The sequence below is a fragment of the Pinus tabuliformis genome, chromosome Q (assembly GCF_031772625.1).
Source record: "Pinus tabuliformis cultivar Carrire ecotype Pingquan chromosome Q, CPIR1, whole genome shotgun sequence".
Lineage (NCBI taxonomy): Eukaryota > Viridiplantae > Streptophyta > Pinopsida > Pinales > Pinaceae > Pinus > Pinus tabuliformis.
The window spans coordinates 183,917,328-183,934,636 of NC_142296.1; the positions used below are offsets into that span (position 1 = coordinate 183,917,328).

Sequence of the window (17,309 nt, forward strand, 5' to 3'; positions counted from 1 at the left end):
TGGATGTTGTAAGACTACTCTTTAAATGTTTATGGTATATGTTATTTCATTCACGCTAATGTCAATGAACTCCTTTGTTAACTTTAGTATGTTTCTTGTTGAATGCGCGTTGTATGCGCTTACATAATCATTATTATCTTGTGAATTATTTTGCAGGCTAACTAATGATTATTTTATATGTTCATGTGTCTCTTTTAGGATGGTACTATTGCTTTTCTTCTAGAGGCTTCCCTCTTCTCCTCTGTGTGAAATAACTTTTTATGCATTACAATTAATACCTCACAAAGTTCACACACTTACTATCACCAAAGCTATGTGTATATCATCTTATGTGTTCATTGCAGCTTAGGCGCATCTTTGAGATCATCATTATGGTAGGCGACCATATTTTCGGTTAGGTATCCTATTCCAAATGGTGTGGGATCTAATTGGGACTTCACATTGGGGAGAACCCCTTCCCTATTGTTGAGATCCAACATCATCAACAAGATTCGTCACTAGAAGGAGGACCAGATGACAAGTTGAGCCCAAGAAGTCTAGTTTGAATCTTTCATCTTGAATGGCTTCTTCCCATATCATAACCCCGAGATGTTTCTCTAGAGTTGCAAATTTGAAAATTCTCAGGAGGATAATCCATAACTTGTCAAATCCAAAGTTTAATGGTGAGGGTGAAACAACCATTCTTGAGCACACCCTTCGCTTTCTTGAATTTTGTGATTCTTATACAGTTAATTGTGAGGATGTTGCATATAGGTTGTTCATTCTCACTCTTGAAGGTCGCATTCGATAGAGTGAATAGACTGCTTCTATTCACTCTATTCAAAAACTTGTCATGGAGCTTCACCAAGCCTTTGATATGTATGGTTATCAAAATGTTTATAAGAAAATTATTCATCTTAGAATGAAACTTGATGAATCCTTGGAATATTTTCTTGATCGCTTTCTTCACTTTTGTTATGAGTTCTCTAAGGAAGACATAAATTGGGATTTTATGAAAGAGAGGTTCCCATGTCTTGTACAAATGTCTTTGAATCCTCTTGAATTTGAATCTCTTATGAGTCTCCCAGTTTTTCTTGGTCATGGAGCTCTTAAAGTTGCAAAGGAAGAATTTAATCTTTCTTGTGACTCTTCATATTCTTGAATTTTTGTAACAGCCCCGGGTTAAAGTTTCATGTAATAAAGGATAATAAATGCAAAATAAGACCATGTTCATGGGACACATATTCTAAGCTGAATGTTGGGAAAACACATTAGTGAGAATCACTTTGGTTTATAAAGGCTATAGAAATTGGCAAAGGCAAAGGCGCAATAAATAGCATTTAATTGTGAAAATGAAGAAAAATAGGAGAAAAGGAAGGTGAAGAGACACAAATATACATGGAAAATTAGAGGAAAATGAAGAAAAATGAGGCATCAAAAATAAAAAGGCATCAAAGAAATAATTCACAACTTTTGTAAGTTCAATTTGGCTCTCTCCTTTCATTCTCTCTTGCATACACTTTTGCACACTTAGAGTATTCCTGGAGGATTTTTGCATTCACTTGGATTTGGAGAAAGGAACAGCAAAGGAAAGTGAAGGAAGGCAAGGAGAAGGTTGGATCAGCAGCTTCAGTAGGAGGATTTCGTAGGTAATAGGTTGGATGTGTGATTTCCTAGCTAAGGTGTGAATGCATGGTACATGAATTTTTTTATTGGGTTCATTGTTGTCATTGGCATGGGTTTTTCCTAGTTTAATAGTAGTTCTAGCCTTTCCTTTCCATTTCTTGGATAACCATGGTGTGATGGGATTCATTTTGGGTTGAGCTTTGGATTGTCAGAAGGTTTTGGAACCGGGTGAGGTGGTCTCGAGAAAATTCCCCAAGGGTTTGGGGTGAATATGGTTTTCTCCTACAGGCCCTCGATAGATGGGTGTAGATAGGAAAATTCCTCAAGGTATGGTGAAGAAATTCTGAGGCATCCAAGCTCGGTTTGGTTTTTTGATCTCCATACCGGTGTAGGTGAGATCATGGTAGCTTGAGGGTGGAGGTGGTTTAACCTCTGGGGTCCCTGGTTGATTATGTCTTGGTTTATCCCATGAGATACCACATTCATGCTTGGAATATGGCAAGGGTGTGATTAGCTGAAAGAAAGATTTGGTTTGGCCCAATCTATGATCAGGTGATGCACAGAAGTCCCTGACTTAGTTGGCTTTTACATAAGTTAATAAGAGTTATTTTATTATTGTGATCTATGAGCACTTGTACTTGTTATCATGTGGATTTTATGTTTCATTTTTTATGGTTATTATTTTGGTTATATGTCAGTTATAAGCATGGTTCTATAATGTGCTCTAGTTATGGATATTATTCATGATTTTATAAGTATTTGATTGGTTGATGAATTCATGGGCTAAAAAGTGTTGTTGCAACTACTTAGCAGGGAATTAGACCTTCTTGGTGATTCTCAGATGAAGTTCAGAGATTTAAGATCATATATGCATTCATGACATGTAACTTACAAATCTACCGTATGTTTGACGAAACATCTAATGTGTACTAGGCAATCTAGGTCAAGTTCTAGCTTCAAGTTTAAATGTTTGGCTTTGTTATCATCTTAATTATTATTATGGAAATTTACAGGAAATTATGGGAAGTGGTCTAGAGGCTAGCCGAGAAAAGTGGCTCAAATATCGAAACCGTTGGCACAGACTGGGGAATCTAGGTCATAACCACATGGAAGTGGGATTATAGCCTCATAACCACATGCAGGGTGTGTCAAGGGTGTATTTAAGGAGTTAGATCAATGAAAAGGGTTCCAACTCAGGGATTGACCACCTGGGGTGGTTTGCAGCCTCCTGAATGGTTTGTGGTCTCTAAGGGGTTTCATTTTGTGATTGGATTGTAAGCCTCACTTCCATGATTGGAACTTGGAGGTAAGGTCATCTCATAGTAGCACTCAGCATCACATTTACCCTATGATCTTGTAAAAGTAGGTAAATGTTGGGAGGTGTGGTTACAGAATAGTATGAGAGTGGGTTTTGTTCTCCTTGGGTCATATCAAATACCACATATTGATATCAGACCTTCCATGTTCAAACACTTGGACTGGATGGGTTGGATGTGATTTTTATGCATGGATGTCAGGCGTATGCATGAATTGCAGTGGCTATGATTGTCATGTATCATGTGATATGTTGATAGGATTACATGGTATATATATCATGCTAATCTATAGTGATTTGTGCAGATGAGATAGCCTCCCCTGAACTTCATTAATGTAGGAATTTACAGGGTAAGTTCCTCAGGCAGAACACCAAAGGACACCGCTCACACATAGATCACAGATCAATACACCAATATTTTTGACGTGGTTAAAACCCTCAAAGAGGGAAACCGTTCATGGCCTGAGCCAACGTGGCCACTTCAGGCAATTTATTAATAAAATAATGAAATTTTACATAAGCTTCTCTCATGAAAAGTTAACCTACAAATGACCCTCCATGCTCTTTAAATAGAGATCATGGACCAATCGGGTGTTAAGCCACGGATCAAGTGTCGGTAATACCGAGGAGAGAGTGAACCATCGAATCACTACATATCGTGACCGTCGGATTGTAAGTTACAAAATGTACATAGTAAAGAAACACACTTTACCTAACTCTATACTAGACCAAGTTATACTTAACTATTTCCTATGTGTCAGAATATCCTAACATCCCCCCTTAAGAACAATTTGGGATAGGATTGAAGGATTTACAAATATGAAACAATAGGAGAAGGAAGGAGGCACTAGAGCCTATCCCCCCTAGTGACAACTTCCTGAACTCCAACCATAAATCGAAGTTTAGTGAACTTCACCTCTGTGAGAGCCTTTGTAAAGATGTCTGCAACTTTATCATCTGTTGAACAATATTGCACTTCAAGAACATGGTCGTGAATGAGCTTTCTGATGAAGTTCATGTGCAGTTCAATGTGTTTGCTGCGCTGATGTTGGACTGGATCTTTGCATAGTTGAATGGCACTTTGATTATCACACCAAAGTGTAGTCGAATGTTGCTGCTGAAAGCCAAACTCTGACAAGATTTGACGAAGCCACAAGGCTTCCTTACTAGCTTCTACAGCACCATGATACTCTGCTTCTATTGAAGAAAGAGAAATGGCACCTTGTTTCTTGCAAGCCCATGTAATAGGTCCTGAACCAAGAGTGAACACATAACCTGCAGTAGACTTCCGATCATCAGGGTCACCAGCCCAATTGGAATCAATGAAACCAACCAATAGAGGAGCTACTTCGGCACTGTAATGAATCCCAAACTAAATTGTACCTCGAACATAACGAAGTATTCTTTTAGCTGCTTTCCAATGACTTTCATGTGGATTTTGCATAAACCGAGCACCAAGGCCAACAGCAAAGGAAAGGTCAGGACGAGTATGGGTTAGATACAAAAGTTTTCCTACAAGTTGATGGTATAAGGTAGCATCAACTTCAGGAGAAGTACAAGTGACTGAAAGTTTGACTCCATACTGAAAGGGAGAAGGGGCTGGCTTACAGTCTTCCATGTGAAAATGGCGTAGAATATCACAGGCATACTTGGACTGGGAAAGGGAAATACCTTCCTTGGATTGCAAGACTTGAAGACCAAGAAAATAATGTAAGTGTCATAAGTCTGTCATTTCAAACTTCCTTTTAAGGCTAGACTTCACATGGTTTATAAGGTTGGGATCACTACCAGTCAGGATAAGATCATCAACATAAAGAACAATAATGATAAGAGACTTGCCCACTTTCTTGGTGTAGACAGTATTGTCAGAATGACACCTAGAAAAGCCATTTTCTAAAAGAAAGTTATCCATTTTGGCATACCAAGCTCGAGGAGCTTGCTTGAGACCATAAAGGGATTTCTTAAGCCGACATACAAGGCTGGATTCTGTTTGTATAAAGCCAATAGGTTGTTCCATATAGATTTCTTCATGCAAGTCCCCATGAACAATGTAAACTTTGAAACAGGAACTGATACTGTTACCTGTTTCGTAGAGATAGCAAAAAAATGACCTGATTTTGAAAAGGGGTGATGCAGAACACACATGTTTTTTTTAGAGCATAGTTTTTGGAACTTTAATTTTTTTCATGTGCATTACATTTTAGAATGGTAGTGATTTTCATGCTGATTTAAAAAAGTGAGTATTCTGCATCACACCCTTTTTTTAAAAGACCTATTTTTTGACTTTAAATTTTCTAGTGTATGAAATGTAAATAATTATTTTCTAAATTTGATAGTTTTTGAAGTGGTTGTTTTCTTCATATTTTCTTGTTTTCTATTTTAATTTTAATTTTTTTTGTAGTGGGGTTTTTATTGTTTTGCATTTTTAAATTAGAAAGTCGATAGTTTGAATTTTAGATAATCTACATATTTATACATCCTTAATTAATTTTTCAATCCACATGAAATAATTGTTTCTAAAAAACAATATTTTTTAACAATGGACATAAAAATAACCATTTTTAACATAAAAATAACAAAAAAGCTACACGTTTTGATAATTTTTTTCTAGAATTAACATGTCAAAATCACAATTTTTATACAAAAATTTTAACTAAAAATGGTCAAATAATAGTTTTTTAAATGAATTTCATGTCAAAAAAATAGCAATAATCACTTTTTTTTCAAAAAATAATAATTAACTTAAAAACAATGCGAAAATCACAAATTACAAATATTGAACACGTAACAACTTTAATTGATTGATTATTCTTTTCATAAAATGTCAGAGTCAAAACATTGCAAAACTTGATTTCCAAGAATAACTTAAATTTAATAAACAATGTCACGTAATCCAAACTCCTCGTCCTCTAGAGTTTCATCATTGTCTTCTTCCATAATATTTTCTGCTTCATTTTGCGCATTTTCCTCTTCTAATGGGTCTTCGATGTCTGCGAATCTCCCAATGTATGTCTTTCCAAACATACCATGTAATGGTGGTTGGGGTTCCTTTGCCTTTTTTGCCACACGTGATTCACTAAAGTCCCCTTTCTTCAACCCAATTTCTTGCATTGCATCTGGAAGAAATTGAAGAGCATTAATTCTTTGCTGAATGAAATTGCATTGTAATGGATCTTTCTCAATTGCAATGCAATTTCTTCCTTTTTGAAGGCAGCATGCTAGTGTTGTACCTAATTATCAAGCACAAAAAAAATAATGAAGTAAATTAGTACAGTGACATATTAATTAAAAAAAGAACATATTGAAATTCAATTCCATATAGCAAAACCTACCTGAGCCAGAAAATAAATCCAAAACCCAATCTCCTTCATTTGAACATATGTCTATAAGATAGTTAATCAATAATTATGGTTTTTGATAAATGTTAACTATCTCTCCTTTCGTTTCTTTGTCTTCATATGTTAGTTTTCTCACAACAGCATCATAAGTCAGTATTTGGCTATGACTCTTTCCGTCCACCCGATTAAAAATCATAGACATATGGCTATCATCTTTTGCCCAACTATCAATATGAATGAACTCACAGTCATTTATAAATTGTTGATCTTCATTGTTAAGAAGATTTGACTTTTGCCTGTAATATGAAATAGTAAAAGTTCAGTTAACTTGTACATAAATGAATTTTTCAACATTAATCAAATATACCTATTAAACGTCTTACCATGTAAGTTGCATCCTTGAATTTGTTTTCCCCTTGAAGCTTGACAATATCATTGCCAATTGTGTGTCTGAATGAAATGTCACAAATCTCCATAATGGTGATGACGTCACTTCTACAAATCCCGCAACCACTTTATTAAAAGCTTGATAAGTATAAGGGTCACTATCATAGTAATTGTTTGGAATATTGAAACCATGGGGAATATCTGCAATAAGTAGGGCATAATCCCTTTTTGGTATGAGTTTAGTAATGTCTTCACAGTCGCCTTGTATTACTTGATATTGAATAGTGTCTAGCCCATTCCAAATGAAATGATTAAGAGTTGGATCAAGTTCAACATTCTTAATATGTTGCTTCCTCAGTCTTTCAATCTTTATTTTTTCAATAAAAGTCTTGAAACTGTCTGGTGCTCCATTATCTTCCTTCCTCATCTTTTATCAAATAAACAAATATATGTGTAAGTTTTAAATTAAAAATAGTACACATATGAATAAAACTGAATGTATAAATCAAGATACCTTTTTAAATGCAAGATAAAAATCTTTTAATGTTGATGTAGAACTTGAATCTGGATAGTTGCGTACAACATCATCCCAACTATCTTCATTCAACAATCTAACCATTTGTTCCTGAATTTTCATGTAAACTTTGTGACTGCATAGATAAAGTAACAAAAAGTTAATATAATGATATGTATAACAAATAGTACCAAGAACAACATGTTTTATTTAAAAGATAACTATAATCCTAGAAATAAATAAAAATAATTCAGCAAACTTACTTTTGAAATTCTTCAGACATTTCTTCCAATGATAATTCCCCTAACCTCACACGAGATAATATTGTTTTGACAATTTTTTCATCTTTCACTCCTTGCATCGCCCTACAAGGCGTGATGGTCATATCGTCTAGAAGTTGCTTCAGTTCAGGAGCTGATTTACTGTTGCTACATATCAATGGCTTAGATTTTTTGACCCTCTGGTTTTTAATGCCAATGTCTTCCCACATGCTAAAAATCTCATCAATCAACTTCCAAACATCTCCAGTTCTAAATGCCAATTGGAAAATGTTATCAACACCACTGAATAAATCACTATGTCTGTTGTCTTTTCCACCTTTTGAATTGGTTTTCTCTTCAATTTGATAGCCTATTTCCATACAACATTCCTTTCGGAAATCTACAGTAGCATGTATCCTATCCCCACCACATTTTTCTTGAAATTCACTATGAATAAATCTAACCCTTTGGATGAAAGTCATAGACATCCTATATTCATTATCTGAATTATGGTCCCATGCTACTAACTTTGCTTCTGTTTCATTTAAACCAGCATAAATGATACATTTCATTGTTTCAAAACGTGGGTTATTAGGATATTCCTCCATCAATTGTCTTTGAGCTTCTACAGAATGGTTCCCCCCAAGCACATAATAATTGTATTCAAAACATTTTGACTTATCAAATGATTCTTTGTTGGGAACTTGAAGTGGATCAACAAGAAGCACATAACTAACCACATGAGCATATGGATTGTACCTCATCAATGTCTTCAAGTTGTGAACATGCAGATGATGTGGCTTTCTGATTTGATATTGGCATTGTCCTTCACTTGCCTTATAGGTTTGTCTGACATTTAGCTGAAATGTACGACCACCATCAATTAAGTTTCTTTTTGTCAAGTTCTGTCGAATGGCATTTTGTTTTGTTTTGATAATGCCATCATCTAAATCAGCTCCTGGTGTAATGATTTCTCTGCTTTCTTTTGAAGTTTCACTAGGTTCTTGACTGCTGGTAATGACTACTTCAAGATCTTCAACTCTACTTTTCTTCGTCATAACATTCTCAACAGATTTATTCTTGGGCATTGTTACTTTTGGTCTTTTACGACTTTTCTCAGTTCCAATGTCATCTTCAGTAATGGCAACATATGCTTCACTGTCAATTTCAACTTCATCGTCCTCAAAAGTAACTTGTTTACCCTTGCTAGATTTATCCACCAAAGACCTTTTTTTCTGATTCTTTGGATGTAGTTTTGTAGCATCATCAATTACTACATTTTACATGTTTTCCATATCTTCTTCTGACACTGAGTAAAAATGGCTGACAATTGTCTCATCAGAGAGCCATGCGTAAACCCTGCTCCTAGGGTTTCACCTCTGCACTATTCGGTCCTTCTACCAGCTCTGGCAGCACACCAACATCGATTAGGGGTTCTTATCCACAGAGGCCAGGTTCTGGCCCGACAAATGACAGAAGGGGGGTCCACTGGGACCCCATCATACAGGAAAGCAGTCATGCAGAAAAACAAAGCCCATGAAGGCTTCAATATCCCAGGGTATGAAGCCCGAAAAGACAGTTCTGAGACAAGTAACGAAATGACAGTCCAGGGGCAAAAAGATCCAAATCTTGGATCAGAGACGCCAGGAAAGGACAGGAATAGAAAGGAGAAGCACGTGAATACATCGAACAAAGGCAAGAGCAGCTCGGTTCCAGTAATCGAACTAACAGACGAAGAAAAAGACCACAGAGAAGGAAAACACTCTGCAGGAAAAGAGGATACAACGGAAACCTCTAACCTCAGCCTCAAAAATAACCTGCAAGGAGTCTGTAAACCTAAAAAGAAGGAAGCCCTTAGAGTGGTCTTCTCAGACCCACATATCCAAGTCTATAGAGACCACATGATGGAGCATGCCATCATTTGCAAGTTTATGGGACTGTGGCCAACAGAACGAGCCCTCTGCCAATGGATCAAGCAACACTGGAGACCAAAAGGTGATGTCAAACTCCATCTTGGAGCTAAAGGTTTTTTCACTGTTGTTTTTTCTAATCTAGAAGATAAGGATAGGATCTTTGATGGAGGGCCTTACGTCCTCTCCTCAGCTGGCCTCTACATGAGGCCGTGGAAAGAGAACTTCACACCTGAAAAAGAAACCTTCACTCGTGTCCCCGTTTGGATCCGCCTCTTCTCTCTCCCTATCGACTATTGGGGTCTAGCAACCCTTAAGAGCATCGGAGACCGCCTGGGCACCTTCATTAAAGCCTCAGAGGCAACAATGCAAAGGAAATACACTTCCTGCGCCAGGATCTACGTCGAAATGGATGTTTCAGGCGCCTTGCACGACGGACTGTGGTTAGAGTTCATAAATGAAGATTACTTCCAAGCCATCGACTACGAACAGATTCCCTTCCAATGTAGGAAATGCCATGAACACGGCCACCTTATCAGGGAATGCCCATTAAACAAACCAATAGAAGAGGCCAAACTTGAGCAGCCAGCAAAGGACCAGGAGGTTTTCAAAAAACCAAAACCACGACAAAGGGCCTACAGGAAAAAAACTAGCAAAGCAACAATAGATCCCAGCAGAACCCTTAATCCGTTCAACATTCTGGACTCAGAGGCTGACTCAGAAGGAAACCACAATGAGATAGCGCCGCCAGAAGACCCCCAAAAGAATAAGACAGAACATAGAGCTACGGATGCAGAAGATTACACTAATGACACAGAATTTCAAACGCAGGAAGCAGCGGACGAAAGAGACGAGGACACAGACATGCTCACAAGCGACGGGGGGAGTGAAGACCTGGAACTCAACGAAGTCTTAGAAAAAGAAGGGGTCAACCTACCAGATCTGGAAAAGCAATGGAGAGCACAGGGGCTGGAAAATATCCCAGAGGAATAAATAAGGAAGATCCGCGATCTCTTCATCGCAAAACAACAAGCAGCGCTAGACAAACAAAAGAAAAGGTTAGGAATCATGAAAGGCACAAGTAACCATCCTAAAAGCATGTTTCTTCACTCTCTGGGATGAAAGCAGAATAAAAGAAGAGGCAGGAGGACAAATGGAGAGGTTCTCCATGATTTAGGTATTTTTTTGATCAATTCAGGTAAAATGAAGGATTTGCATGCCTTCCTGTCCTCCCAATAACCTCCTGGTTACTAATGAAAATCATCTCCTGGAATACAAGAGGGCTAAACAGCCTCAACAAGCAACGACTTCTCAAGAGGAAGTTACAACAGGAAAAGCCGGACATCATGCTCATTCAAGAAACAAAATGTGCCACTGCTCAGCTGGAGATCATCACCAGGAAGCTAGGAAACTCTATCAAATACATAGACGTTGCAAGCCAAGGATGGGAAGGAGGTATTGCCACCCTTTGGGATTCCAAAGCCATCGAAATCATCTCTATGGAAGCTACCAGATCATATATCGCCACAGAATTTCAACTAACAGGTAATTCTGAAACCTACCTCTGTATTAATGTTTATGGGCCTCAGCGACTAGAGGATAAAATCTTTTTCATGAGCATGTTAACAAAATTAATGCAAAGGCATCAGCACTCCAAGATAATAATGGGAGGGGATTTCAACATGATCACCACCCTTCTGGAAAAAAAAGGAGGTCTCAGACATCTCAATAAAGACTCAGAGCTCTTTGTAGACTTCATGGATTCTGCAAAGCTTGTTGATATCCCCCCTAAAAATGGGCTCTACACTTGGAATAACCGCAGAGGAGGAGAAAACAGGATAGCTTCTCGCCTTGACCGTTTCTTGATCTCAGAAAACATCTTACTTGAAGGATCAACAGTAGTCTCTGATATCCTCCCCAGTGGGGGATCGGACCACTGGCCCATCGTCCTGGAAGCTGCTTTTCTAGAGACCCCTAAAAATAGACCCTTTAGGTTTGAGAAATTCTGGCCAACTCACCCAAATTTTCAGGAACTGGTAAAAAAATGGTGGGAAGAGCCCAGAAACATCAGAGGGACCAAAATGTTTAAACTTCAATCCAAACTGAAGTTCATCAAACTCAAAATCAAGGAATGGAATTCAACCGAATTTGGTAACATATTCCAAGATAAACACAATATAGAAGACCGACTAGGCCAAATTCACAAAGAGTGGGCCTCAGGGATCAATAAGGAAAACTCCATTGAACAGGAAAGGATCCTAATGCAGAAATGGCATATCAGATGCCAACAGGAAGAAATCCTTTGGAAGCAAAAATCCCGCATCCAGTGGTTGAAGGAGGGAGAGCGAAACACAAAATTTTTCCATAGATCGACAATGGATTACAGGGGAGCCAACAAAATCCTCAAGCTCACTAATGCTGCTGGAGAAGTCATTCAGAATCATAATGAGATTTCAACCTTGCTTACCACTCACTTCAAACAAATAGCCCAGGAACCTCAAGAAGACCGTGTGGAAGCCTGTGAGGAAATCACCCAGGCCATTCCCCAAATCATTACTCCAGCTCAAAATGCCTCTCTGTTAAGAAAGATATCAATGGAAGAGGTGGAGGAAGCAGTTAAAGACATGCCAAACGATAAAGCGCCTGGCCCAGATGGTTTTACTATAAACTTCTACAAAGCTTGTTGGCAAACAGTCAAAACAGAGGTCTGGAAAGTAGTTGAAGACTCAAGGCGCTCTGGCTCAATTCTTAAAGGCCTAAACTCCACCTTTCTAGCCCTAATCCCCAAAGAGGAAGAAGCCCGAACACGAGAAAAATTCCGGCCTATAGCCTTGTGCAATGTGATCTATAAAATCATCTCAAAGGTCATCGCCAACAGACTCAAACCTATCCTGCCATACATCATCTCGGAGGAACAATCAGGCTTCGTGGAAGGTAGACAAATTCTGGACAACATCCTCCCGGCGCAGGAGATGATTCACACCTTACAGTCCAAGAAAATCCCGGGAATGATGATTCAGTTAGACCTTTCAAAAGCCTTCGATAAAGTAAAATGGAAATATCTGGAGGCCACTTTAAGGGCTTTTGGTTTTGACAACAAATGGACCAACTGGATTCTCGCTCTCATCAAGTCAACAAATTTCTCTATTCTGGTTAATGGATCCCCCTCGGCCTCTTTCTCGCCCTCTCGAGGCATAAGACAAGGCGACCCCTTATCCCCCTTCCTCTTTGTGATCCTCATGGAAGGGCTCAGCAGATATATTCACAAAGCCAAAGTAGAAGGAAAAATTAAAGGATTGTGCCCTTTCCTTTCCACCCCTGCATACTCATCAGCAATTTGCCGACGACACTATGCTACATGGCTCCTCCACTGTCAAAGAGGCCACGGCTTTCAAATCTATTCTTTCTCTCTTCAGCAGGGCATCAGGTATGGAAGTCAACCATTCTAAATCGACTATCTTTCTCTTTAACACTCATGTTGCAATTCAGAATCATCTCACGGGCATCTTAGGCTTCAGAAAAGGCTCTCTTCCCTCAAAGTACCTGGGAGCCCCGCTCACCACCAAGCCATGGCAAAGGATCCACTGGGAAAGACTCATAGCAAACCTGGAAAAACGATGCAAACATTGGACCCACAGGGCCCTCAACTTTGCGGGACGCCTAGTTTTAACTAAAGCCATCCTTCAGGCTATTCCTCAGTACATGCTCTCTATCCTACCGGCTCCCAAAGCTATTCTACAGAAAATTTGTTCCAGCCAAAGATCTTTTCTCTGGAGTGGCAGTGCAGAAAAAAGGAAATGGGCTCTCGCGGCCTGGGATAAGATCTGTAAATCGAAAAGGGCTGGAGCTTTAAACTTAATCGATCCTGAAGTCAGCAACAAAACAGGAGGTGCCAAGCTGTGGTGGCGTTGGCTCAAAGATACCAACCTCCCCTGGGCCCGTCACTGGAAGGAGAAATACACCCCTAACTGCAGAGACCAGGATCTCATCAGACTCCAGAATTTGCCGGAAGGCTCGCCAATCTGGAACCTAGCCAAAAGAAACCGAAACATTATTCAAGATCATAGTTTCTGGGAGATCCGGAATGGGGAATCTGCCCTCTTCTGGGAAGATGCCTGGCAACAGCATCCTAAGCTTGAAAACCCCGACCTCGAGAACTACAAAAGAAATTGCCAGAACAGGGGAATTTTTACAGTCCATCAGTACTGGACTCCCAATGGAAATGACCAGGCTTGGCGTGAATGGACTCTTCCAGAAACAGGCAATCCCAACGAGGATCACAATAGAATACATGACCTCCTCCAAGTCCTGCAAAAAAGAAAAATCAGGATAACCTCGGAGGCAGACAAACTGAGATGGGGTATGAAGGGTAATGGAAATTTCACTCTAAAAGAAGCCAGAGAACAGATCGAACTCACAGAGCAGAGGGAGCCAGTCCCGTGGCTCAACAAGTTCTGGGACCCCCTATTTTTGCCAAAAATTCAAACCTTCCTTTGGCTCCTCATTGGGCGTAAGACGCTCACCTGGGAGAATCTGAGAAAAAAAGGATTCGAAGGCCCATCCTTCTGTCCAATGTGTAAGCAAGCAGAAGAAACAATGAACCATTTATTTAATACATGTGAATGGGCTAATCATATTTGGCAAGGGTTAGAGGCCATCATGCAGCAGCATAACAGAGATTTAGAATCCATACAAAATACAATCACCAATTGGCCAAGCAATTACTCAGAAAACCCCCAAATCAATAGCATTTGGAAAATCCTGCCTGGCTTCATCACTTGGACAATCTGGAAAGAAAGGAATAGGAGAATTTTTCAAAATGAACACAGGGATATAGAGCACTTGAAAGTTACCCTAATTGAGAACATTCGCCAATTGATTCTGGTTAAAAGCCAAATTGACCCGTCCTCCAAATTCTCTGCGGAAGACCAGCGAATTCTGAACGCCTTCAACATTCGCAATGAGCAAAGCCAAAAGCCCCCAGCTAAACAGCAGAACATCAGAACCACTCCAAACTGTTGGTCTCGCCCTCCAGATGGTTTCCTGAAACTGAATTTCGATGGGGCCTCACGTGGCAACCCGGGTCCAGCAGGCATCGGAGGCCTCATCCGCAACCAGAGAGGGGAAATTCTCCACATCTTCAGTCAAGCGTTGGGCGAAGGCACTAACAATGAAATGGAATTTGCAGCTATGGAGAAAGGTCTAAAAATCTTGCAAAGAAAGCAGGCAGACAACGCAGTTATTGAGGGCGATTCCGAAATTACAATCCTGGCGGCAAGGAAAATCTATGGAGGCACGCCGATCAGCAAAGTAACTAAACACTGGCGTCTAGCCATGGTCACGGAGAGCATAGGGAATTTGCTCGGGAAAATGAAGGGCCTCGTCTTCCAGCCGGTTAGAAGGCAGGCAAACTCAGTAGCAGACCACTTGGCAAACCATGGGATTGATAGCCCAAACGAAATGGTGGACAGTTGTTGGCATCAGATCGAGAATAATCAACTCAAGGAAAGGTGCTCCCACCTCGCACGAATGGACGTGGTGGCAGCTGACACGGCAGAATGACAGGCCGCCCATTTCTCCTCCTCAAGAACATGGATAGGACGACGGGACGCGAGCTTTCATTACATAGCAAGCTTCAAAGGACCTTGTGGTTGAGGGAAATAATGCCCACTGCAGATCACACAAATTTGTACAGAATTGGGATCCGGGGTGACATAAGCTACCGCAGAACCACAGGACAATGGGCCACATGGTGCACTCACAACCGTGCAAGAGAAGGCCACCGAAAACATTCTCATTCATCGCATTTGCCTCCCACGACCCTGAATTACAGCATTTATGTCGATCGGACAGGCAATTTGCATGTTGTGATCCGCTCCACCGCCCGAAATCCTCCTGCTACCATCTATATATCCTCGCCCGATCTTCATTGGAGCATCACTGCTTTGATGCCCTTCACTCTGCAACCTTTGAATTGCATTATTTCTCAGGCCAACAACATCCAGGTGAGTGCTCCCATGGCGGGGGACGGTTGCCGAAACAACGCTGCAAACAGAGAGCTGCAGCTTGCAAGAGAAATGTATGAGCGCCGAACCTCTGCGCGAAACAAACGTAAGATCATCGATTTGGAAACCTCTGCAAAAGAGGAAGAAGACAAGCTTTCAGACCAGCAGCTTGGCCAGGAAGTTGACTGGCTGCAGGATCCAGGGACGGTCAGCACTCGGGCGACCCAGTTTGTCCGCACCCAGGCCGAAGCTTGGCGAATGAAAACCATCCTGGCTAAGGCCATGGATGTACAAGAGGAGCAAGCGGAGCAGCTGAGAACTCTTCAACGTTTTGCTGCCACCATGACCCATGATCATATGGCCGTTGTTGAGAGCAGTGAATTTAAGCTCTCCGCTATCCACCAGGAGCTGGGTTCGGTCAGCACAAAGCTCACAGAACAGAATAAGCTGCTCAAGAAAATCCTGTCGTCGGACAGTAAGCCTCCAGCGCCGCATCAGGGTGGCCCGTCGAAGGCCTAACAGAAGAATGCACTCCACTGCTAAGAGAGGCACTCAACGCCCGACAAAGATTCCCCTGTCTTTTCTCCCTCGTCCCTCTGTCTGCCTATGTTCGGCTCAGTCTTGTATGTTTTTTCTGTCTTCTTCTGCTCAGTTATGTGTTGGCCAATCTTTTGGCTGGAGTCACCCTGCGTGGTGTACCCTTTTTGGCAGCTCTCGATCTCTTCTCAGTTTAAGTGGTTAGTGTGGTGTACCTCTTGGCAGCACTCCCTCAGTCTGTTGTCTCAATCAGTTTTGTTGGTAAGGCCTGCCTCATAGCGGCCAGTCATCTGCCTCGGCAGACTTTTTGTACTATAAGTTTCTTCTGTTAATATAAAAGCTCGCTTACAAAAAAAAAAAAAAAAAATGGCTGACAACTTTCATGATATCATGCTCTATGAAATGAATGCCTCCCAACCTAATTGAACAACTTTCAACAAAATTCTGCCAAACAAAATATCATATGTCAATAAAAACAAAATTAAAAAAATATAGCGAGACACTTTCAAGAACACAAAATAAAAATACAAATAACAATACTTACGATGTTTTGTGTCATCTCGTTTACGATTTGTTTACACAACTTTGTAGATACCTCTCTCGTGTCATATAATGAATATGATAGTCGGTATTTAATCCTTTCATGTGACTTGGGAGCTTTTGTAAGTACGTAAACAACTTCAGTGTTCGGTACCGAACACATATCTATGACTCTTCCCATCACCTCCAAATTTTCATTATTATGGGGTATATCAATATATAGATATATATTCACATTTGTGCTCTCTCTTTCTTTCACATACCAGGCCCTTGATGAAAATTTCAGCTCTTTTGAAGTTTTCCAGTCTGAAATTATCTTCTTATCACTTAAGGCACTTGAATGATTTGTAGCCATGAGCTCAGGTGGAGTTCGTTCACCAATGTTTTTCGAAGATGCACCTCTAAGAGTCTTTGGTCCAGAAAGATTCACAGAAATTTTCCTTGATGCCATTTTCCTAAAAAATAAAAACACATAAATTAGTAAATAAAAAAAAGCATATCAACTTAAATTAACAACGAAAATATACCATAAATTTGTTATTTGTATAATCAAAATGGCCCAGCCACCTCTAACGGGTGGGCGGGCGGGTCGATGGGTGGGCGAGCGGGTCGATGGGCGGGCAGGAGCTCGGGTCAGGGACGACGAAGCTAAGTGGACTGTTGGGCAAGTGAGGGCAAGCCCCCTACCCCCTACCCATGCGCCCCCCACAACCCCCTACCCAACCGACCTGTCCCCCTACCCAGCCTCCCCCCCACGGCCCCCCTAACTCCCCCCCTCCCCCGGCCCCCCCACCTAACTCCTCTACACACCCCCCTTAACTCCCCTACCCCGGCGCCACCCCCCCCAAACTCCCCTACCCCCTTGACCACCCCACCTAACTCCCCTACACACCACCCC

General features: G+C 40.6%; 1 protein-coding gene across 1 annotated transcript; it reads left to right on the plus strand.

Annotated features, from left to right (window-relative positions):
- Nucleotides 1–10,582: 10,582 nt before the first annotated feature.
- On the plus strand, nucleotides 10,583–14,891 carry LOC149218838 (uncharacterized). The gene is made up of 2 exons (XM_089386643.1): nucleotides 10,583–12,481; nucleotides 12,819–14,891. The coding sequence occupies exons 1-2, from the start codon at nucleotides 10,583–10,585 to the stop codon at nucleotides 14,889–14,891; spliced, it is 3,972 nt and encodes a 1,323-aa protein (XP_089242769.1).
- The last annotated feature ends 2,418 nt before the right edge of the window (nucleotides 14,892–17,309 follow it).

Excerpts from the sequence above, each read along its gene's own strand:
- LOC149218838 (XM_089386643.1), top strand. The coding sequence starts at position 10,583 with ATGAAAATCATCTCCTGGAATACAAGAGGGCTAAACAGCCTCAACAAG. Across the intron at positions 12,482-12,818 it reads CAACAAATTTCTCTATTCTG|AATCATCTCACGGGCATCTT; the intron begins GTTAATGGATCC and ends GTTGCAATTCAG.